At 44.7% G+C, this 23,877-nt stretch overlaps 5 protein-coding genes across 5 annotated transcripts; 4 read left to right on the forward strand and 1 right to left on the reverse strand.

Annotated features, from left to right (window-relative positions):
• Positions 1–525: 525 nt before the first annotated feature.
• On the forward strand, positions 526–1,360 carry LOC128275341 (uncharacterized). The gene is made up of 3 exons (XM_053013812.1): positions 526–614; positions 675–802; positions 875–1,360. Exons 1-3 carry the CDS (start codon positions 605–607, stop codon positions 1,043–1,045), a joined length of 309 nt encoding a protein of 102 aa, XP_052869772.1. The 5' UTR covers positions 526–604; the 3' UTR covers positions 1,046–1,360.
• LOC128275340 (uncharacterized) lies at positions 828–1,741 on the reverse strand. The gene is made up of 3 exons (XM_053013811.1): positions 1,361–1,741; positions 1,216–1,293; positions 828–1,137 (listed from the first exon to the last, which is right to left on the reverse strand). The coding sequence occupies exons 1-3, from the start codon at positions 1,739–1,741 to the stop codon at positions 1,060–1,062; spliced, it is 537 nt and encodes a 178-aa protein (XP_052869771.1). The 3' UTR covers positions 828–1,059.
• A 3,858-nt stretch (positions 1,742–5,599) lies between these two features.
• On the forward strand, positions 5,600–13,047 carry LOC128274835 (serine/threonine-protein phosphatase 4 regulatory subunit 3). The gene is made up of 9 exons (XM_053013158.1): positions 5,600–5,711; positions 5,818–6,005; positions 6,083–7,024; positions 7,160–7,349; positions 7,439–7,694; positions 7,800–8,066; positions 8,153–8,298; positions 8,488–9,803; positions 9,932–13,047. Exons 1-9 carry the CDS (start codon positions 5,600–5,602, stop codon positions 10,019–10,021), a joined length of 3,507 nt encoding a protein of 1,168 aa, XP_052869118.1. The 3' UTR covers positions 10,022–13,047.
• Positions 13,048–13,575: 528 nt separating this feature from the next.
• LOC128273813 (cilia- and flagella-associated protein 36) lies at positions 13,576–14,853 on the forward strand. Its single transcript, XM_053011858.1, has 3 exons — positions 13,576–13,678; positions 13,757–14,448; positions 14,519–14,853. Exons 1-3 carry the CDS (start codon positions 13,576–13,578, stop codon positions 14,780–14,782), a joined length of 1,059 nt encoding a protein of 352 aa, XP_052867818.1. The 3' UTR covers positions 14,783–14,853.
• Positions 14,854–16,795: 1,942 nt separating this feature from the next.
• Positions 16,796–23,255, forward strand: LOC128269713 (transient receptor potential cation channel protein painless). Its single transcript, XM_053007104.1, has 6 exons — positions 16,796–17,350; positions 17,432–17,617; positions 20,049–21,942; positions 22,119–22,249; positions 22,337–22,437; positions 22,531–23,255. Exons 1-6 carry the CDS (start codon positions 17,306–17,308, stop codon positions 22,958–22,960), a joined length of 2,787 nt encoding a protein of 928 aa, XP_052863064.1. The 5' UTR covers positions 16,796–17,305; the 3' UTR covers positions 22,961–23,255.
• The last annotated feature ends 622 nt before the right edge of the window (positions 23,256–23,877 follow it).

The raw sequence follows: 23,877 nt of genomic DNA on the forward strand, positions 1-23,877 counted from the left end.
ATTTTACAGAACTCGTCCAGCAGAGCTGTCACATGGCGATAATTGGCATGCTTCTTTAATACAGTGTTGCTAGTACGACCAGTAAATACTCATTGCTCGTCAGGCGGAATATTTGCAAAGTTTTGCCCTTGGGCTGAAAGTGCTTGTGCGTAAATGATTTTGATGATGCTTGTGCGTAAATGATTTGAAGAATTTTCATTAATTTTAGCGTAGAATGCCGTCAAAATTGTTTGCCGCAAGAGATATCGGATTGTGTGTTTAGGATAAACATTAATAATAGCATTTGGCCACCCCTTTTTTGAACCGGTATTGTTATCATTCTGATATGATATCATAGCACATTTCAAGGAGACAACATTTTTTGTATCATTTTAATATTTTCAGTGAAAGAATTTGAAAATCCCATTCCAATAAACGAAGTGCTCAAGTGCACCTTTCAACTAGCAGAAGTAAACGATTGTATGATTTGATTTGACATATTCGACCGTTGACATGAAGAAAAGGACGCTTTGTTTACGGTCGCAAGTTCGTTGAATACAGAATTGCAATTTGTGTTGTTGCGGTTGTTTTCCTTTTCGGTTTTCCAAGAACGTTACATTAACAAATGAATATGCGTAAGCTTGAAATATGTATGCCCACACCAACAGTATCACCAACAGAAAGTTTCTTTTTAGGGAAAAATACGCTATCCGAGGATGATATACGTGATTTGCAAGACACAGTTGTTACTTTGCGGATAAATATTCCTCCAATGTACAAAAAACTCCTGTGGAAAGAGTGTCAAATAGAGCAAATGCAAACGGTTAGCTCGAAACAAACTGTATTTAATCGCATAGTAATTATCTAATTTTCATTGTGACCTATATTTGGTTAGGCGAAAACCGACGTTTGCGTACCAAAGCAGCCGATCGAGAAACTGGCCACAATGGAAAGGTTACAGCAACATGATTTTTCGACGGAAATCGGCACGCAGAAGACTCAGGAAGCTGTTCAGATGCTGAATATTCTCGACAAGTTTTTTCCTAGGACGCGTCAACCGAATTGAGGCTTCTTCATCGTTCAGTGATCCTCTAATTCCAATATGGAATGTAATTCTTCGAAGACAATTTTTAAGCAGGACAAACCTGGTTTAAGATGCTATTAGGATGACGAATGGACAAAGAATTTAGTTATTATTTAAAGCAATGGCGATGCTAGGAATTCGGTTTATCTTACGTGTAGGAGTGTAATGATCGGTTTTCTCCGAAATAAGTTTCCTTTCGTTAGCACTTGCAGCACGAAAATTACTTTCAACTAAAAGCAAACAAATTGATGCTTGGATATTTCGGTAGTTGGAAGTACCACAAATACAAGAACTTACGTTGTAAAATACATCGTTGATTATTATGTCCTGTATATACTCTATTGGAATCAGTGAATTGCGCACGGTGCCGTTTGCAAAAGTAATTGAGCATTGCAACGCAAAGTCTTTCACTAGGACCAGATTTTCGGATTTTATCACACTGCTGTAGAGGTAGCAACACGTAAGCGTCGGCAAGAGAAAAGCAGCGTGCAGAAAATTGAGCCGGAAAATAAACGTACAGACCGCAAAGCAAAGTAATGATGCAAGCACCAAAACGAGTAATAAGTGGCGTTCACGGTCTGCCTCCAAGTTCTCTACGGATAAGTGGAGCACGTTCGGCGATTTGTGGACAATTTTCAGGTGAATCTTTTTGCCTGCGCTGGTCCAGAAAAATCCCATTTCGTTTCAATAAGAAAATTTTGTTTGTTTTTATCTTTCGACAACAGTGCTCGACTCGTTTGACACTCATCGTCGTTGCTATGTGCTCGAATGTCGTTGCGTTTGTTTTCCCTCAATTTTAGGCATGATTTGTAAAAGCTATTTTATCGTATTACTGTTAAGATGAATCTAGGCATTTTGGATTAGTTATGTAACGCAAGTTAAAACGATAGATATGCGATAAAACCTATATTCTATCAGCACTGTAGGCGATACTAAGGTTGGTATATTTGGGTTATCGATTTTCGAACTCCGAAATCTATAAGGACCGTGGGCGCCAGGTGTATAGGGTCGGCACGACGAGCAAACGAACCAAAAAACGCAAAACGATCGGAAGTGTCTTTGCAGAGTGAAGAGAAAACGAGAAAATCCAATATGGCGGTGTAAATGTTGTGATAGCCAGGTTCACGAGTGCTCCTTAAATCGCGAAAGGAAACGGTACAACATCGAGCAACCGAAGCGAAATTAACTCCAATTGTGGCAGTCGTATAATCGATGAAGGCTCCGAAATATATGTTCGGAGCGCATATTGTGTGTTCTTCCACTAGCAATTGGTGAGGACGTTACGAGAGAAGCGGAACGAGGTTCTGTGTGTGGCAAAATCAGTTTTGGGGGTCGTTGCATTGTGTGCTTCAATCGGCCCTGTTTGTTGGTGGAAAGAAAAGTTTTAAACACTCCGACGATCCTTTGACCGAAGCGGAAAAATCACGGTCGGCCGGCTTGAGGAAGGCAGGCAACCGGGACCGCGTCCGGAGCGTTCGTGTTCCGCAATAGTGGTCGAAGTAGAGTACAGTGTGAGTTGATTATATTTTACCTAACGGTGTTGATGGGAAGGTTAAATCTAGTATATTCTAGTGCGTAGCGTCAAATGACGTTAATGAGTCGAAATTTATTGAGCAAATAATCGCAGCACCCCTACTGTGGGACGAACAATGCACCATTTTCCCCTAACAAATCTTGGATGATTAATTTTCGGCCACGTATTAGATGTCTTTTTATTGAAAAATGGTCGTTCTAAAAGAAGGCATGGAAACGAAATAACAGTGCGAATCAATTTCAGGAAAGGGTTGCATTGGGACATGAAAGAAATCGAGAAAGAAGAACAATTTGCTTGCGGTGCGAAGCGAGAGCAACTCGCTTGGGCTTCGATTTTCGTTGTTCCAACGTCTCCGGTACGTGTGAGGGAAGAGCAACAAAAAGAACATCTCGACTCGCCGATGGTGGGTTCGCGCATGTGTGCATGTGTGTGTGTAAGTTGGCGCCGCGTACGTGAAGTGTAAGAACGAGAGAGAAGGTTGACCCGTGCAGCTTCTTGGAGTAGGGCGCAAGCGAGATGGCAGGTACAGGGCGAAAGCGCGAAGTTATTGTCGGTGTCGCGGCAGTGTGCGTGTAGTAAGGTTCCAGCGAAAAAGTTTCGATAGAGCTACGCACTGGTTCAGTGTTTTCGGTATCAAAAACTAGCGTTAAATCAGCGCACCCAAGACCGCTTTTCGTAGAAAATTGAATTAATGTTCAATTCAAAGCAAATAATATGTTTTATTTCATGCTGGAAGTATCGAACCAGACGAGGGTATGCCCGTTTCATACATTTGCATCGCGAACATTAAATGGTGTCTCTGTGTGTGTGAGGAAAACTTGAAATGGGTAATTGGTTGCTGGAGCAATTCTTCAGCAATTCTGTAATCCCAAAAATTGCGGACGTAGTGTACTTGCAATGCCAACATTTCTAACATATTCTGATCCCGCAAGCAATTACCAGCCAGCAAGCGAAATGCAACATTTCCGAACACTGCTCGAGTGTGCACACCAGCACAGCACAAACACACCCAAACACCCACATAAAAACAGCGTTTCATTCTAAACACACTTGTCCACCGTTCGGAATATTGCATTTGATAAAGCTACGAAAATTCGATCTCACTGCGCTGATACTACGATGACGCGCCACGGCTCGGTGTCTCGGGGCAAGAAATATCGTATGCGTTGACATTTTTTTGCATCCAAGGAACAGCGTCACATCCAACGCTTCGTACGGCCGGGCGGTATTGGCAGGCGTGTGTTGGTGTGCATGTTTTTGGCAAAGAAATCTATCCGCGAATAAACCTCTTCGTCGCGTCACGCCACAGGGTTTCGCTACGCCGCCTGTCAACTGCCGCGTATTCGCGGGGCTGCGTTTGTGTTGTGTGTCAGCAGCTCGACACTCGTACGCTTTGTATGATTCATTCGCAGCCTCACAATACGAGCGAGGGGAGAAACGAGACGGAGCAAATAATATGCTTGCTAATAAATAGTATGACCGGAGAACAATGTGTTCGTGAGCGGTGGGTACCAAATAAACCCATTCAACGGAGACACTGAGGGTATCTGCTGAGCATGGAAGTGTTGCCATCTTGTTTTGACGGTGTTTATCTCACTGAAGGTCAGCGATTCGAAACGACGACGATCCGGCCAATGATACACCGCAAGTAGCTACCAACAGAAGGATTCCTACGTGAGGCGCGGTACTTAGTCATCTCATTGACGCGGGATGGGTGTGTGGGATGTGCTGAGGAGACAGTCGCTTCCTCGAACACAAGTACATTCAACCACAGTTGTTGCTACTTCGCATTGGTGTGTATTAGCGTCATCCTGGTCGTGGAGAGAACCTGTTTCGCTCGGAAATGGTGAAAGTTGACCAAAGTTTGTCCTTCGCTGCTAGTAAAAGCGTCAAAACAGCGTTTCTGTTTTCAACTTTCAACATCACGATGATAGAAATTACTATAAAGTTGTAGGAAAATAGTGCAATTACGTCAGACTGTTTCGTTGAAGCGCAGTTGTATCGCTGCTATCAGTGGCAATCAGTGGCCGTACAGATAAACTTCCAAGGCTGATTGTTTACAGTTTTTTGAATGAATGTCGACGGCAGACTGCCGTTGGGGATGGCGTGCGATGTGCCATCTAATGCATCTTAAATCGCGGCGTATGGTCTAGTTAAATAAAACATTTGGACAACTTTTCTTCAAATATGTTTGTTAATATGATAATCCGACAATGCCCATTGAATGTAACAGTAAATGGTGATGAATACGGCCCGGTTAGGTCTAAGATTAAAAACAAAATGGTAAAGTTAATAGAATAGAGACTTCCAATCGAAGACAGTCTTAAGCCAATAGCCAAGCCAATAAAAAATCGCAGAAAAGTTGTTGCTTTTCGGCAACCTTTTTTTTCATAAGACTCATATAGACAATATTTATTTAAAAATATTTTGTAATACCTTATAGAAGGCTGTCCTAAATGGTCTATTTTATTTCCGTTTTCAGGTTGATACAGCACCTTTGTTAACAACAACTGCGTTTGCTCCTCTGTTACTTGTATCCGTTTGGTTTGACCGTGGCTGTAAGGATCAGTAAAAAACTTAACGAACGACACAAGCCAACAGCGTTCCGAGTAGCGGCGGGTGCAAAAGCGGCAACAATTGAGCACAACGAGAGAAAAATTACTTACAAAATACTGAAGAAACGAAGGAAAAAGCATCCTTCTTCCACCCTCCCTTACGGAGGCCCATTGCCCTATCAGCAACAGGACAAATCGACACATCAACGGCGTCGATCGTTCCGTTACTATCGACAGCAGCACGTAAAGTATCGTCGTCAGCAAGCAGTGGATAGAATTGGTTCGGATTGCGGCGAAAAACACGACCCCGGGGGCTTCACTGGTAGTGCAGGAACCAGTACAAGTTGTAGTAGCAGTGCTTGTGGCTCCGGCAGTAACACCCAGCACTGTAAGAGCGGAAACAATAGTAGTGGTTCGAACGACAGTGCTTACGGCAGTCGACGCAACATGACCACCGACACGAGACGTCGTGTGAAGTTGTACGCTCTAAACGCAGATCGTCAGTGGGACGACCGAGGCACGGGCCATGTCACATCGAGTTATGTGGATCGCGTTAAAGGTATGCCTATGCCTGTAAAAGGTAAAATTCTATTAATTTGTAGTTACGGGGGAACAAAACAAAGCATTGTTAGTGATTTCATGCTATAACCTACTGTTTATTACAGGTGTGTCATTGTTGGTCCACGCAGAAAATGATGGTTCGATGTTGCTGGAGAGCAAGATTCAACCGGATACAATCTATCACAAACAGCAGGACACGTTGATCGTTTGGAGCGAAGGGGATAATTTCGATTTGGCCCTTAGCTTCCAGGAAAAGGCAGGTTGCGACGAAATATGGGAGAAGATCTGCCAGGTAATAAATATGGGTTTGGTGAATGTAGCAAAATGGGTACTAAAAAGTATATGTTATGATCCAAATTTGCTGCGCAGGTTCAAGGCAAGGACCCATCGGTGGAAATCACACAAGATGTGGTGGAGGAGTCCGAGGATGAGCGATTCGAGGATATGCCCGATTCGGCGCCACCGATCGAGCTACCTCCTTGCGAGCTGTCACGGTTGGAAGACATTTCCGAGGTTATAGCGAGTGGACTCACGTCACCTATGCGCAAGGACAAGCTGGCTCAGGCGGTTGAATCGGAAAACTATATAAAAAAACTGCTGAACTTGTTCCACATTTGCGAAGATTTGGAAAACCAAGAAGGACTGCATTATTTGTACGAGATCTTCAAAAATGTGTTTCTGTTGAACAAAAACAGTCTGTTTGAGATCATGTTCGCCGAAGACACGATCTTCGATGTGGTTGGTTGTCTTGAATATGACCCGTCCGGCAACCCACCGAAAAGCCACCGGCAGTATCTGAAGAAACTTGTGAAGTTCCGCGAGGCGATACCGATCCGTAATCCTGATCTTTTAGCAAAAATTCACCAAACGTATCGCGTACAGTACATACAGGACATCGTGCTACCGACGCCATCCGTGTTTGAGGACAACATGCTTAACTCCTTGTCTTCGTTCATATTTTTCAACAAAGTGGAAATTGTTACGATCATACAGGAGGATGAGAAGTTCCTCGATGACCTATTTACGCTGCTAACCGACCCGCAAACTCAAAAATCGAAGCGCCGCGAGTGCATCCTGTTTCTGAAGGAGTTTTGCAATTTTGCACAGTACCTTCAGCCGCAAGGCAAGGACGCGTTCTACAAAACGCTCATCAACTTGGGCGTTTTGCCAGCGCTCGAGATTACTCTGGCAATTAACGAAAAGAAAACGAAGGCCGCCTCGATAGACATATTGACTACGATCGTGGAATACTCTCCGTCAATCGTGAGGGATTTCACTCTTCAGCAGTTCACTAACTCAGACACGGAAGAGGTAAGTCGCTTACATGCTACATTTGTTCCATACTCGGTTGGTTTAGCAACGAGCATTCAGCACAAAGGATGAGTGGAAAAAATGTCCTTTTAACTAATGTGAAACAAATATTGTTCTTCCTGTTTTCATTGCTAGGATCAGACCTTGATCAATATTGCCATCGAGCAACTGTTCGATTCGGAGCCAGAGCTGGGAGGTGCTGTTCAGTTGATGAACGTTTTGCGAATCCTACTAGACCCAGAAAATATGTTAAGCTCAGCGAACAAGTCGGAGAAGTCTGATTTTCTCAACTTTTTCTATAAACGCAGCATACAGACACTCATTGGTAAGTATCGCCAGTTGAACCAATCTTTCGTTTGCCATGTTCCTTGGGTAACTGTTTGACCAACTATTTGGTTGTTGCATAATTTTCAGCTCCTCTACTGCGGCACACGCAATCGGACAAACCAACTAATGAGGACTGTAATGCAGCGCAGCTTTTGGGTGTGGTTCTGGAGTTGCTGTCGTTCTGTGTCGAGCACCACACGTACCACATTAAAAATTGCATCATCAACAAGGATTTGTTGCGGAAAATTCTGGTGCTAATGAACAGCATGCACATGTTTCTGGTCTTGGGAGCACTGCGGTTTCTCCGTAAAATAGTGGCACTGAAAGACGAATTTTACAACAGGTCCGTAGTTAAGCACTTGTTTAACTGTTGAAGTGGTTGATATCAAATCGCCAGATGGGATGTTTACTAATATGTTTTTTATTCTTGTTCTGCTTCTTGTTATAGGCACATTATCAAGGGTAATTTATTCGCACCGGTTGTGGACGCTTTCTTCCGCAATAATGGTCGATATAACCTTCTGGAATCGGCCATATTGGACATGTTCGAGTTCATCAAACAGGAAGACATTAAATCCCTCTACACATATTTCGTGGAAAACTTTGGCAAACGCTTCGACGGTGTGCAGTACGTGCAGACGTTCAAAACACTCAAAACCAAGTACGATCAGCAGCAGGATCGATTGAAAGAGAAAGAAAAGGGCACCTTGGACAGGTAAGCTAAGCCGTTTGTCGATTAGATTTGGCAATGAAATAACTGAGCCATGTTGTGTTTCGATTTCCATATTGTGCACTGTCCAGCGTCCCATCCATTTTGCGCAACAGCAATCGTTATCGAAGGGACCAAAGACAGATGGATGAAGAGGAAGAGATTTGGTTCAACGAAGACGAGGATTATTCTGACACGGCGGGAAAGGCCGTTCCGACCGAGTTGGACTCGACGATTGGTAAATATTTTCTCAGATCTTCTTTACTAGCAAAGGGATTTGGTCTTGTTAAACATCGTAGCTTCGCCAACAGTCTAATGGGCAAAAGAATCGGCTTTATTCAAATTATCCCGAGAAAATAAAAAATTTAGGATGCATTTGCTTTTAGTATAATGAACTAAAAAATTTTTAAAATGTGTCTTGTCACAGGTAAAATGTTTGACAAGAAAACGGTTGATAATGGACCGAAATACGGTACGAGCGGTGCTTCGGCCCAGACACATCAGCTAGCACAGCACACAGCCGTCACAGCTACGGCTACCTCGGCCGATGACTCTCCTGCGACGGGTGCACCGTCAACTTTATTGACAATATCAACGAACATCAATACAAATGAACAAATGAACATCAACAATGGAGAGGACAGTAACAGTGGCACCGAAGCACCGGTTACGTCTACATCCATCGTTGTACAACATGAAGTGGAACAGCAGTTGCACACTGCGCAGCTTGACCCAAACAGTCTTTCACATGCGGTTGCTGCAGTGGCGGCGGCAGTAGCAAACAATGGCCTTCAGTCGTCAACATCGACGGCGACAGAGAGCATTATTAGTAATCACTGTGGTAGCGAAAGCTCCTTGGAAGGGACACACCAGCAACAGCAACATCATCTGTTGAGTGACGGTGGTGAAACCACAAACGCCAATCTGTCTCCGGCCGATGAGTCCGCTCTCGAAGATGCAAACAGCCTGGTAGTGAGCGCGTTAGGCGACAGTGAACTTTCGGCGTATCAGTTGCAGTCTTCGGCGACCGCGACAACATCCAATGCTGGACCTACGACGCTGGCAGAGGATGCGAACTGTTCGGCCACTACCGTCGATGTTGTGAGTGGCAGTGCTTCTAGAATCACCGATCAATGCGAAGCTGAAGATCCTGCCGCCAACACGTCGTCCGTTCCGGTTACCGATGTTGCTGCGTCCAGCAATGTTGCCCACAGGAGCACCAGCTGTGACGATGATGGGTGCAATAGCAAAACCATTTCCACTGCCTCTGTGACCGAACCCGTTCTCGACAAAACCCAAACCTCATCCGATCGACTAGTGACTATGGAGGCTAACACAGCGAATACAGCGTCCAAGTCTTCGACGGGTGGAGTTCTAACTTCCTCGGAAGTTATGGACATTGATATTACTGCAACTGTCGGTCGCAGCAACAAGGTTGCCGAAGTGGAAGATGTTTCTAGAAGGTCTGCGGTGGACGATTCTAGCAGCACTGACGGGAACACTGGAAGCAATGACCGAGTTGTGGAAACTTGCATTGAAGCTAAGGATGAACTAGTGAACACGGCAGCTTCGTTTTTGGTAGCTCCAGTTCTTGACTCGGCCCCGGCCGTCGAAGAACCTGGCCATTCATCAGTACAGAATTTGGCCACCCAAATCAACATGGGCGGCTCTTCCACTTCGTCGTTGGTTGCTGGTTTTGGTAGTGCCACCTCGTCACTTTCTGCTGCAAGTGCTCTCTCGAAGGTAAGCTTTTCGTATGGTATGCATCTAATATTGAATGAACCTCTTCCTTGTGTAGAAGGAACTTTAATTTATTATTTTGCGTTGACGATTGCCAGAATTTGTACGTGTATTTTGTTTTCTTTACCCAGGGACTCGTCGACTACGAGGGCGATTCTGAAGACGAAGACGACGATGATGATAATGGCAGTCCAGCCCAGAAGAAAGCTAGAATAGCATAGCCTCATTCTTCTTCCTCCTACACAGAGCGTCGTTCGTATCAGTATCGCCAACATCAACGCCATGAATCAGAAGCTGCTGCAACAGCTTGCGCACTAGAAGAGAAAGTAAGTGATGGTAGCAGTTCATTTTCTACCGTTGTACTATCATCGAAGCACCTGCCAGAGGAAATTTTGCCCGCTAAAGCTGCTAACGAAACTTCAAGCGCAGAAAATGCGCCTGTTCATTGTTTTACCTTACTGAGCATTGAAACTTCCACCAGCGGAGCTCTAACTGCCGCGAAGAGTAAAGAAGCGGAGCAGCACAACAACGACTCCTTCTTCTCTCATACATAAATAACATTTAGATACGATCGCAGAACGAGTGGATGCTTCATGTCTTGAGCGTGATGATGCAGCACAGAGAAGTTTTTAGCACCATGCAGGGCGATCCAAGCGGAAGAAGCGTATGTGTAAGTGTTTTGCTTAATGAAATAGTATGATTGATTGCTTAATGAAATAGTATGACGCGATAGGAGATAAGTAGAAATGGCGTAACGGAGCGTTTCTATTTGATACGATGAAGTATCTGGTACGGCGTAAAATAGCCTCATATGTACAGCTATCCTCATTTTTGCACTTAAAATTTCGATGGAACCGAAAAAAGCACACACCAAACTTGGCTGGTTGGTGGGTATCGTTTTTTTCGTGCTTCGATGGTCACCTATTATCCTCTTTTAAAGGATATCACGGCGGCCAATGTTTAAGCAAGGCATCCTGTCACTGGGATTGATAGAAGATTTATCACTCATCAAATATTATTCTATTGGACTAGATTGGTTTTGGCGGTCCGCACCATTCGTTCGCAGAACACTAACCGAACATGTTGATGAAAGTTGAATCGAAGAACCGTGTGCTACGAAACAAACAGGGGGATACTGTATCTACCCTAAGCCAAGTCTAAATATCATCTCTAACGAACATGGGATTTTGCGAAAAAGCTGTATAAAGAATAAGCGAATGGTCGGAAAGTCAAACACGAAGGAAGATAAAATATCCCATTATACTGTAAATTAATATAATAATAAACCGAAATCATTTTAGGTTGCAGTATAGGTGTAGATGTGATAGATGTTAGGCAGTTTGTATTTGTGTTTGGTGCTTCGGTAAGGCATCAGACTAATTGTAGTGTAAAAGATACTAAATATGGAAGAAAAGTAGGGGTAAAACGTGGTGGATCATAAGGAACCATGCAGAAGGGGCGATGAAAGCCATCCGGAATCGTTTGGGCCTTGTGTTGTTCCTCTACTATGAACATGGTCCCATGGATCACACTTTCCTGACTTTTTGTGACTTCAATGTAATCATGTGATTTTTTTAATCCTTAATTCGAGGGCAAGTTTCGATGGACGATTCACTTTTCACAATCAATAGCGCCCTCAATCCCGGCATCGTATTGTATCGCATGGTAGAAGGTAATTTTGTTTCTGCAATTTGTAAGACTTGCTCCATCGCATTTGCTCCTCGAGGCCATGGCTGTTAGTGTGGCTTTCGAGGTTGTTACCGAAGTGGATTTCTTTTACTCATTGATGCATTCTTTATGATAAGCTTTTGATTGAATGCTGCAATAAAACATCGTTGATTAAACAATGGTGTCTTTGTTGAGAGTACACCAAAAATTGATTGATCATCGTATATTGATTTTGGGTTGGAAATAAAATTTCTCAAATTGTAATGTATTTTTTCCTAACTGAAGAGCTGCTAATGTAAACGCAAAAAGCCTATATTGTCTCGTTTGATGTTTTTAAGTGTTTTAGTGGTATCTTTAGTTCGATCGACTTGGCATCTTAGGACCAAACTTCACACTATCTATTTTTTGCTTTGATTAGCTCTTCATTCACGAAAAATATAAAGCAGCTGAATATGAAGGTTTGTAAATATATTTTTCATTTATTTATAGACAGCTATGTAGAACTTCGAAAGTAAGACACGAAAGTAAGGAAACGTAGTGAATTGTTTGCTAAATAGAATACTGTTTGCAAACAAGTGAGCTGCTGTTTACGAATGTAAAAGAAATGTAAAGGACCCCATTTCGGTAATTTAATTCTGGAAATTCCAAAAATGAACTAAATCTGTCTAGATGCACAAATGCAAAAATGGGAAAATAAACTCTACCATACTCCATGCCGTACGGATGCCGTTGGATGAGGGATAAAATGTAGCCTTTAGCAGTCGTCGAAGAATTATCGACCATTGTTAAAAAAATATGTCAGTTGCAGACCGAGGAAACAAACCAACCATATTTGGGGTTGAACGATTGAACATTCTGTAGACACAAAATGATTGAGAAAAGATTTCCAGTTCGAACTGGCCTGTAAGGACCTACAGGACGAGAGAAAATATCGAAAATTACCCGTACCAGGAAGAAACACTATAAACAAGCTAATGGGAGTAAGTAATTTAAGTTCTCGGAAGCGAGATGTCCGAGGGACCGAGCGCCTGCTGCGGGTGTTGTGAATTGCAGGGTGAAATGAACTGAGGAACGGCAAAAAATAAAATTTTTTGATCGTCACGAGTTATCAAAGAAGTTTGGAGAATGATGAATGAAATCGAAATAAACATTAACGAAGCCAACATTATATGCATGTATGATGTGTAAAAAGCAGTTTAAAAGTTTCAAATATCTCAGAACAATACACACAAATATTGTTGATGTGTTGTGTGCCGTGGCGATGGATTAGCTACAGATCGCCCCAGGCGAGCCCCCTTGGCAGGTTGCGGTAAGCTGCTTGCATATCGAGCACGATGACTCTGATACAAGTGCAACGCTGTAGGTGACGATACTAGACGTTCAGAGAGGGTAATGTTGTGTGGCGTCGTACTGACGCGCTGTAATCGACGTTTCACAGCAGTGAAGTGAGACGATGGATAAAAATAAGGTAGCAGTAGTATTGGATAGAGCGAAAAGGTCGTAATTAATCGACCTTGACTAAAACAAATAACACGAGAAAGGTTTAAAGTAAAAAGAGGAAAAATACAGAAAAAATATTACAAACAGCGAAAAAATGAATAAGAAATATGTGTTCCTGTTATTTCGCACATTCCTAACTAAATTGAAAGAAAACGGAAGGAAATCGAATCGATTCATGTCTTCTCTGTTCTCGTTATGCACTATTGCACTACTATTCTATTTCATCGACTATTTCATCATTTTACTAAGGCAAGAATTATGTAGAACTGTCCACTGAAAACAAAAGGATTTTCTAATGTGATTGCTATACAATGCAGCACAACAATAAACCACTCATTTCGTATGCAACAATGAGCTCAAAACAGCCCTACTCGTAGACAATCGTTCAAACTGTAGAATCTTGCCATCGTGACGGATACGTTCCAACACGTAACTACGCACCCGCAGTGGATCCAAATAGCTAACCTATGGCCCTGTTTCCATGGCGCCCGGACGAGGGAAACAAATAGAAATTCATTCTCGAAGTACCTTCAGGGACCGGATTCTTTCTGCACCCTTCGGTAAAAGGTGTTTTCGGTTTTGTAGTGCCCTGCCGAGCTGAAGTAAAATGACTGAGGACAATTCGTGGGTATTCGATTCACTCGTGTGCTTTCTTCACGGACCCGTTTGGAATGCCCCGTTGCAGACGTTTATAGAAGATAAATCGATCAGTAAGTTACGGCTCTGTGTCGGACAATACGATGCGGTTCGGCGGTGCATCTGTTTCTTTTCAACCTTCCTGTTACCAGTTTTCGATCCTAGTCTCCAACCGGACGAGACTAATCCCGAGTTCCGGAAGGTGTATGATGAGTATAAGAATTTGGTTGATTGGATGCTTGGATCGTTCATGGAGGAAATGCAGATCACACCAGAACAGTTTGAGTTTGCTTGCTTGGAGGGACGTCACGTGGCCAACTTAACGGCATCGGCATCCGCTTCAACGATCGAGGATACATCGGCATCGGCCGATGATCGGGCCGGCGCTAGTACGTTTTCCTTTCACCAGGGACTGTTCCAGCAAATATGGGCCGCGAATGATATTCGCATCTTCATTCGTATGATGGTCCAACGGAACGTGGAACTACAGTTGCAGGCACTAGATTTGATTGAACGGCGTTCGCAAGGCTCCAGCGTAGGGCATGACACTCACGCTCAAAGCGGTGGATCGCTCGACGGTGAAACATCGGATGCAGGTCCAAGCCATTCTCGTATGTTGAATAACTCCGAGCTAGAGGAAACGGAGGGCACGCACTCGGAGGGCGAACTGGAGCGTGACATTATCAAATCCATGGAAAATGAGCTAAACAAGCCGGACGGAGCGACTACCAATGTACTGCCACTGCTCGCAGAACAGGTAAAGAACTCGGTGTCGTCGCTCAAAGAGGTGCCTGAAGAAACGGACAAATTTCAAAGGTTGAATTTATTCTTCGACCAAGAGAAGGTATATGCATTTTGTGGCGGAGGAATAAGAACAGAATGAACAGCAACAGGCGCTTCGCGCTTCTTTGCAGATCAATGCCGAAGACATGAAGTCACGCCAGGAGTATCTGCGGGCGCAGCGTGATAAGATACTTCACATAAAGAAGAAGGCACGGGCACGCCAGCTGAACGAAACGATCCGGAAGAACGACCGGCCCAACTCGGCACAGGTGGCGCAGAAGATCCTCGACGGTGACACCGAAACGGTTCCCGTTGAGCCACCGGAAGGCTCGTTACAGCTGCGCAAAATGCTTGCCCAACGACTCCGAGATGAGATTGCTGGGGAAAAGGAGTAAAAAGCACTAATGTTGAACTCGCCTTGCGGAATCCTCTTCTAAAGGAGAATATTAAAGATTTCATTTTACTTTCGCTCTGCGCGCTGAAGTAAGCAGTTGTAGCCTATAGTAAGCTAACAGTTGAATTGATTCTTTTCAGCAAATGTGAAGCATTGTTAATTGTGTGTTTTTCGTGGAGTGGAAACATTTCGCACGAGGTGTGTTAATATATGGCAAGAAAGGAGAAGGATAAATAAGAAGGAAATACACGAATCAAACTAATTTCGTTTGGTTTTACGACTTTTTTGCCCTTAAGCTTCTTTTCCTTAAATATGGGCAATCGAAATAGGTCATTACGTTGTATTGTTGTCGTAGCGTGAGTTAACAAGAATGTTATCAACCAAACTGAGGCTATTTAACAAATCTTTATTCATCATCATCATCATCATCATTTGTCTAAATTTTTGCGAAAAAATGTTGAGCATAATTTCTAGTCATTGCATACAATATATTGTTCAACCGGGCAATGTGCAACAAATTCCATACCTTCAGGAGACATAGTTCTTTCGAGGGTAAGTGCCTTGCAATTCGAAAGCATGTTCCGCCGTCTACGTTCGAATCGCGTAACCGTCAAAAATCGAGTTACTTTAAATTGTGATTTTTGAAAGGACAAGATTAAAGTTCTCTTAGCGGGTGACTATACGCACATAGAGGATTACAGAGTGATGATGATGCTTAATCCAGTTCGATAAGATGCTGCGGTTCGTTTGCGCTTTGAATAATTTGCGCACGGCGTTCCGTTTTTTCTTTCAAAATCAAAATTCATATCATACTAATTATTCATTTATATCATTCATTCATTCTTACGTCTCGCTTGCTTCCTAGTGTCAATTAGATCTTGAAATTTAAGTTTTACCCGTTGCTTGTTTCTGCGTTGCTCTTTTTCTAAGGATCTTAAGTCACATTATTTTGCGAAAGAAACAAACTGTTGTCCAAAATGCATCGAAGAGTAATCGTTTGGATGCTTCTAAATTCCAATTATTTATGCGATAACGAAAGCCTAAAATTAAATTTCGGTTAAAAAACCACTGGAACATAGTAGTACAAAGTAAAATATCACTCGAAAAACAAACGATCACTGAGCAACAAGTGGACCTTTCGAGCAACAAGTGATCGTTGGTGACATTTTGATCGGATGCTGTGTGTGAGTGGGGATAAAACTGCTTCTTTAGTCGCTGCACTGGAGTGAAAGGGTCTCATCCGGACTTACGACATAAAAGCAATACATAAACATATGATATCGGTAGCGCTGGTAACGTGGCAGGAGAGAGAAAGAGATAGAGGGAGTGAAAAGATAAATAAAAAAAACTGGGAAACAGAACCAGTTGTCGGTACAAATCGTCGGACGTCACCAGCCAGCGAGCCGTTGTTCGTTGTGTTAGTTTCATCTCCGAGGGCCGAACAGGGCAGGTTCCAACGCCATGATGCAGCATCCAGTGATTCACAATCATTGAGAAGCCGAGTCCTCTAGCCCCCACTTCTCCCGACCTCACTGTAGCCACTCCAGCCCAACAGCTCCATGACAGACATTCAATACGCCGTCGACTGATGGGCCTTTTTCCCGTTCAATACCTTCGATGCTCGATTCGGTTGCTCATTTGGATGCGCGATGGCTTTGGGTCACCTTTGGGTCGAGGCGTTTTTATAAGTTCCTTGGTTCCTGCTGAAACTGCCCAGATTTGGAGACCGTCCACTAATACCCGTTACGAGCGTCGCGAAGCTTGCAAACTTACACAGGCACGGAGCGACTATGTCGCGGCGCGGTTCATATGTCGGAGTTGCCCCCTCGCAAACGCGCCACAAGCGACAGTTTAGCGTGGGTTTCCTGCTGCGCTGGTCCGGCGCGGTTAGTATCGGCAAAGCCGTTCATATGGTCGGTTGCCTGGAAAAAAGGCACTTCTTCCATTGGAACCGGTTGTAAGGCCAGTGGCTTAATTGTGCTGGATTAGCGTTATTTCGGTGACACAGGTTACACTTCCCGGAACGGCCGTTCGACCGCTCTGCCCAATGCAATTGTGGAATCATTGTGAGCTCTGTTAGAGGAAAGTGCGTTAGTTCCGATCTGCCACGCGATGTACGTGGGGCGGATAGAATTGGAAACCCCTCGAGGCATTCCCCGGCCATAAGCGGTCTACAGTGTCGATCGTCAACCGTGGTGTTAGTCTGGGTGCGCGATCGACGCATTAAGCTGACTGGACCGTGTCCACATATGGAACACAGTGGCTACTCGTTTCCTGTCGCATCTCCACCTCCGTTGCCGTACTGCAGTGCTCACCCATCGCGCCTCATCGTGCCGTTGCCACGAATCCACCGTGATCAATTAAAACCCCAAATCGTGCAGTATATAGAGTCGGTTCCGGTGTCGTGCGTTGTGCTTTGTGCTAACTAAAAGAGGGTATACTTTCGGTTCGGAGTATTGGTTGATGGTGAAAAGTGCGTTTATTGTTCGTTCCTGGGACTGGGTTTCAGTCATCCTTCAGCAACATGAGCTCCCAAAAGTTTCTACACTTGAACCTGAGCAGCCCGCAAGTAATGAGAGGACGGCACGATCAGCAATTTGCATTTGCTTAAGGCGATCGCTAACGAAGTTGAAATGGTTCCACTTTGCAGCACGCCCTCAGCGCTAGCTTCGAGGCAAACAATCTGGCGGAGTTTAACCGGGCGCTTCGCAACGGGGCCAACGTGAACGTGCGCGATCGGGACGCTGAGTATTCGCTGTTCGAGACGGCGTGCCTAACGCCTGGAAAAAAGGACTTCATAAGGGCGTGCCTCAAACATGGGGCCAGCATCTCGGAGGTACGTATCTATCTAGCGTCCAATAGTGTAGTGGATAGAAGGAAGTAGCTTGAGCAAGAGTCTGCGAGGCCACACTATCCAGGGCTGCGATGATGCTTCGACAGAGCACAAGGCGTGGCGCATGGCGTCAATATTCGGCAGCTGAATATTGAACAAATTAGGTTTTTTCTTCGCCTCCCCGAGTGGCGCGGAAAGCAGTCGAAAGTAAACATTACTATCTAAACTACGGCCGGGTTATGAGAACAGCTGCAAACATTTGTTTAGCTACTCAAGTGCCCAGGGCCGGTATTTTCGTCCGGATGGCAAGAGCACGCGAAATTATTACATTAATAAACCGATGGAGATGAGAGTGGAACGGTTTTCTATCTATTTGCTGTTCACGATACGCTTCAAGATTTGCCGCTCACAGAAAGAATACACATTTCTGTGCTAATTATTCATTCACCTTAAGAAATCAGTATGATGGATAGTAGTGTAGCTTATGGTGTGGCCGTGGTACACGAAGACCAGTTCCACATAGCTTGAGTTGTTTGGAAACGATTATCAATTCCGATATTTGATTTTCTTACGTTTGTTCATAAGATTTTTTGGACGGCAAACTTGTACGGTGAAGCGGAAACATACTGAGGCTGTGGATTTGTTTATATTTGCTCGTTTGTTCATTAATTCACAGTGAGTTTAAACAATAGATTCTTTGTTTGAATTTCACATCCAATACCCCGTTCTGTATTCATCAACCGCCGTATAAATTTTAGCGGATAAAAAAAATTTGCAACTTTTATGAGCAGCACAATTTTTTATGTAAGGTTTTGTCCAAAGTGTGCTCCACGTATTGAACGTTTCAGAAATAGTTCTTTTTCATACGTGAAGGTGTGGTGTTTGGTTTAAGTAAAATTAGGAAATTATTTAGAATCAGTTTCGCTGCTGTTAAACTAGACATTACCAGTTAATGCATGATCAGGAATATATGTTTGCTTCGTCAGTTGTGTCCATATTGATCGTGAACCAACCAACCAACCATTAGTTGCTGAACCAATTTGACTAGATTTGGCTGTGGCAGTACTTGATCTAGTATCGATGAATGTTGGGCCTGACAGGTGGTTTTTAGGCCATTCTTACCTTGGGTTGGCTGTATTGTGCATTAGGGTGTGTTACTGTTTAGTTTTGGGGAGCTTCGAAGCTTTTGTAGAATGGCGTACCCAATAAGTATGGTTGAGCGTAAGGTTATGAAACGGCGGAGGGCATCCCAAAACTGCGTAGTGTTTTCTCAATTGGGAATTATAATGAATTGCCCCTATGCTATGTGTCTTTGTTTCATGAAGCTTTGTTTTCGTGAAATGTGTTAATTGACCATGCGGAAAACGAATATATACATAATTTTTTGGCCATTCCATTATGAAGATGAGTCTATATGTAAACCTGTTTGTGGCCACGTGAATGGGTAGACGACACATGACTGATTTGAAACCTAAAGCGCTTGGTACCCATTACTAGGCAGCGTCTATAGGAAAATAAAGCTGGTTTTGGTGATAAAAATAACATTCTAGAGCACGACAGGACCTCCAGACGAATTACTTTTGATGTAGTGGCATGGTTATGTGCTGTAGCTTGACGTGCCCCGTTCACGGTTCAGCAGTAAAGAACCTTTGACTTAATGGAATGATTTATGATTCTGTACACCAGTATTCTCCAACTCATCATGATTGTGGACGCTTTGCACATCATGCGTGACATTGTGAATGGAGGCATTGGGTTTCCTGTTGCCAAGCGAGAACTACTGGTCCTTCCGTGTGCCTGTTTTCATGAAAATAGAACGCCTAAAGCGAAAACCAAACTTTGCGCCGGTGTGTATGCAATCGTTGTTGCACACTTGAATGCCGAAGATCGAATGAATTAATCCACGAAGGCCACGATGTGAGTAAATTCGCGATCGCAAGCGCCACCGTGTAAAAGGGTCACATAAAATCACTCTTCCGCGACTGCCACCATCGAATGAACCGACCAGATGCGTAGGTGTAGTGGTGTAGCGACGGTTCAAACATCGCGGTGCCAGTGGCAACCGGCGGGGGTCATCGCGGGTGAGTTTAATGGGGTTTTTTTTTACAAACAAAACAAACCCTCGGCCGCCGCAGGTTCCGATTCTGTGCGTGTTTGTGTTGGAAGTGCGTGCAATATACGGCCGGAGAGCGCCCGGGTTATTGTAGCCGCGCCATGGCAGTTTCTCCCGAACGACCATCCGCGTTGGATGCGGTGCTTTGTTTGGGGTTATAAAATGTTATTCGTCTGCGAAAAAATTATTTATAGTGAAATTTCGGACCATCTCAGTCACTGCTAGCGGGTGGCGTAGGATGCTGACGAGTTCATAGTGCGGTTTTTTCGCAGTTCAGCGATAAGCACGGTGTAATAATGTGTGAATTGGTTTCCGTTTCAGAGCAATCCTGTTACCAAAGAGTACCCGGTTCATCTGGCAGCGCTGTCCGAGGACAGTGATAATCTATCGGTGCTGCTCGAGAACCATCGACTGTTCGTGGACCAAAAGTTTGAAGATCGGACCGCACTGTATCTTCTGTTCGAGCGCATCTCAAGCGATAACTGGGTACGAGTGTTTGAGTGCATCAAGCTGTTACTTAAACATCATGCCAACGTGAACGCAACGAACGAAGACAACGTGTCGCCGGTGTCGCTGCTGGTGACGGGGAACGAAAGTTGGCGAAAAGAAATTTTGACCTATTGCCTCAACAACTACAGTGTGAACGTGGACTTTCGCCGCAAACAGGCCCGCAAAGCGATCGAAAAGTACTTCCCGGACGTAACGATTCCCATCTACGACATGGAGACCGTCACGGTGGAGCAGCTGAGAAGTAAACTGTCCGCCGGTACGGAGGAAGAATTCCTTAGGGCGTACGCCAAATACGGCACCCAGCACAAAAGTCAGCCCCTGCGAGATGACGAGCTAAGGGAGCTGCTGGCCGTGGCAGTGTACCGGGCGAAGCTGGAAGCCGCGAAGAAGTTGGTGGAACCGAAGCTCGTCAACGGTAGTTTGGCGGCCGGTGCTCAGTCGCTTCTGTCCGGGCTGCTGGCCAAATGCTGCAACCGCGGCAGTGTGGCATTGCTGGAGTGGTTGCTGCGTATCATACCGAAAGAGGACGCGGCGCTGGTGAACGAGGATCCGCTGCTATCGCTGCTGGTGAAGCAGATCGATGTGTACAAGGACAAGAACAAATGTCCGTTCTTCAGAAGCATGATCATGCTTTTGAATGACCCTCGAATCGAGATCGATAAACCGGACAGTGTGACCAAGCGGACTGCACTGCATTTCGCGGTGAAGTACAAGATCGACCACGCCCAGGAACTGCTACTGTCGAAGGGCGCCTATCTCGGCGGGGAAGACATGTTCGGGGAGCTTCCGGTTTGCGAGATGGATCCCTTCTTGCTGGAAAAACATCTTGATTCGTGCGTTTCGTCCAACGACCGGAAGCCCGGGGACGAGGACTACGAAGTGAAGATCGATTTCTCCAACTTGACCCCACCGGTTCACAAACCGAACCATTCGGATCAGACGCGGGCCCAGCTGGCGAAGGCCTATGCTATGCCCTACGAGGACGAAATGTTGCCCATCGTGCGCCTGGCGCAATCGTCTGACACCAAACGGCTGCTGCGGCATCCCGTGGTTTCCAGCATACTGCTGCTGAAGTGGCTCAAGCTGAGTATCTTCTTCTACATCAATCTGCTGATTTGTACGATATTTTTCGTATCGTTTACGCTCTTCGTGGTTTTCTGTTACGGACGGGACGAGGCCCGTTTCAAGCTGTTCCTTCACGCCCTGTCATTGGCCGGGCTGGCGTATCTGGTCATCCGAGAGCTCGTTCAGTTCTTGCTAAACATGCGCGTCTACATACGGTCGGTGGAAAACTACATGGAGATACTGCTGATTCTGGCCTCCAGCACGGTGCTGCTGCACGAGTTTGGCGAAGAAACACGGCGCGTTGCATCGGCGTGCGTCATCCTGCTGTCGGCGTTCGAGTTTACGCTGCTGGTGGGCACCCTGCCGTTGCTGTCCATCTCGACGCACATGGTCATGCTTAAGACGGTGTCGAAAAATTTCCTCAAATGCTTGGTACTGTACTCCATCATCTTGCTCGCGTTTGCATTCAGTTTCTACACCCTGTTCCGGGTGGACGGTTCGAAACGAGCGGACAGCCCACCGGCGGCGGCGACGGATTCACAAGCCAGCGGCCAGAAAAACGACGCCGATGACGACGATCAGTTCAATCAGTTTGGTGAAATACCGCTGGCTCTCATGAAGACGGCTGTTATGTTGACCGGTAAGTCCGTGGGAATGGGATTCCCTTCAATCGCGGCATGCATGACTCATCGTCGGTGCATACAATGGATCTTTGTATGGCGTATTCATTAGCATGCATCTCGCCGGCGATCATCTGTTTGCAAGCAGTGAGCGAACCGTTCATAAAACAGGGTTTGTTTCTGTTTCTGATTTCAGGCGAATTCGAAGCAGCCAACATCAAGTTCAACCAATCAAGCATAAGCTATTTCGTGTTTGCACTGTTTTTGTTTTTCGTGTCCATCGTGCTGTTTAATCTGATGAATGGCTTAGCAGTCAGTGATACAACGGTAGGTCGGAAATTGAATGAAACGCATTGATCTTCACGACATCGTGTCCCGCGACTTTTATTTATGTTTCTCTTTTTTCATTGGCAGACTATTAAGGCCGAATCGGAACTGATCGGCATCACACAAAAGGTGTTTGTGATTTACAAATATGAAAATGCTCTAAAAACTTCCAAGCCGATTCGATGCATGTAAGTAGCGCAGCAATCGACGCACGAAACCGTTCGCCCCGTTTCCTTTGAACATCCCTTTTTTAACACATGTACTTTGGCTTTCCTTTCCAGCACTGACCACTTGTCGTGGTTGTACCCTGCCAACAGTTTGCAGCTATTTCCAAACATTGTGCCTCTTCGGCACATTTTGATTAAACCGAACCAATCGAACGCCATTTTAATACCGTCGCTCGTCAACCGGGCCGGTCAGCAGGACCCGGAAAAGGGCGCGATGGAGCTGGAGAAAAAGTCCGAAAACGATCAGCTGCTGCAGCAGACGGACAAATTCGGTACCCAGTGTTGCATGCCTTGCTTCAACCGGAACATGGATGGCAAAATTGTGAAATATGCGCTGGAAATTTTGCACTCGCGCCAAGAAAACGTGGGCTCGATCGAGTACAGAGTTTCGCGCATCGAGCAGAGCATCGAAAGGGTGGCACAGGAGCAGGCAGAGTTGAAACGGATGTTAGAATCACTGATCACGACACTATCTACGAAATGAGTGTTCATGCGACGGAGACGAGTGCTAGCCATTTAAGTGCAACGTACTGGAGCCAGTTATTTATCGAGCGTGTTATGTACGCAGGGTTCGATGTTTTTAAAACGGATTAGCACTTCCTCGTAATTTTGTACCACTTAACGATACTTACCTCACAGAAAGTAGTACGCGCAGGCCATTATTTTTAGTGAACATGTTTAGGCGAAGAGTACGTGCGTACCAGTTGTTTTTATCTGAAATCACAAGTATCGAAAATAAATTATTGCTTCTGTTAACAAATAAAGTATTTTTATCGCTGAAATACACATTTAAACATACAAAACGTGCACTGATCATTAAACAATATCACGGGCTTGTATGGTTAGTAGGTGGAAATTGTGCACGAGAAAGCACCACTAATACTACTGGGTTGGAAAACAGCGAGGAGATTGATTTTTTTTTGGAAGGTTTCAAAGCAAAGGAAATTTATGAACGAATGTTGAAAGTGTATAAGGACTCTTCGCCTTCAATTAAAGGGTTTAGAGGAGGATTTCTGAGTTTAAACGCGTTCATACAAAATCGTTACATCGCTAAAATCGTTACAAAATCGACGTTGTGTGCAAAATGGGTACCGCATTTGCTAATAATGGAACAATGCACCCGGTAAGCACCCGGAAAGCATTTTGAAAATGGCAAAAATCCACGAATTAAAGTTTGAATTGTTTGAGTATCCACCGTATTCACCAGATTTGGCCCCTATCGCCTTCCATCTGTTTTCAGACCTACAAAGAATTCATGCGTTGTAAGCGCTTTCCATCAAATGGTCAGGTTATAACAGCTGCGAAAGCGTATTTGGAAGGCCTTCCAGATTATCACTTCAGGGATGGAATTTATAAATTGGAGTCTCCTTGGAACAAATGATGTTCAGGAAGGCCATATTG

This window comes from Anopheles cruzii, chromosome 3 (assembly GCF_943734635.1).
Source record: "Anopheles cruzii chromosome 3, idAnoCruzAS_RS32_06, whole genome shotgun sequence".
In the NCBI taxonomy this organism is placed as follows: domain Eukaryota; kingdom Metazoa; phylum Arthropoda; class Insecta; order Diptera; family Culicidae; genus Anopheles; species Anopheles cruzii.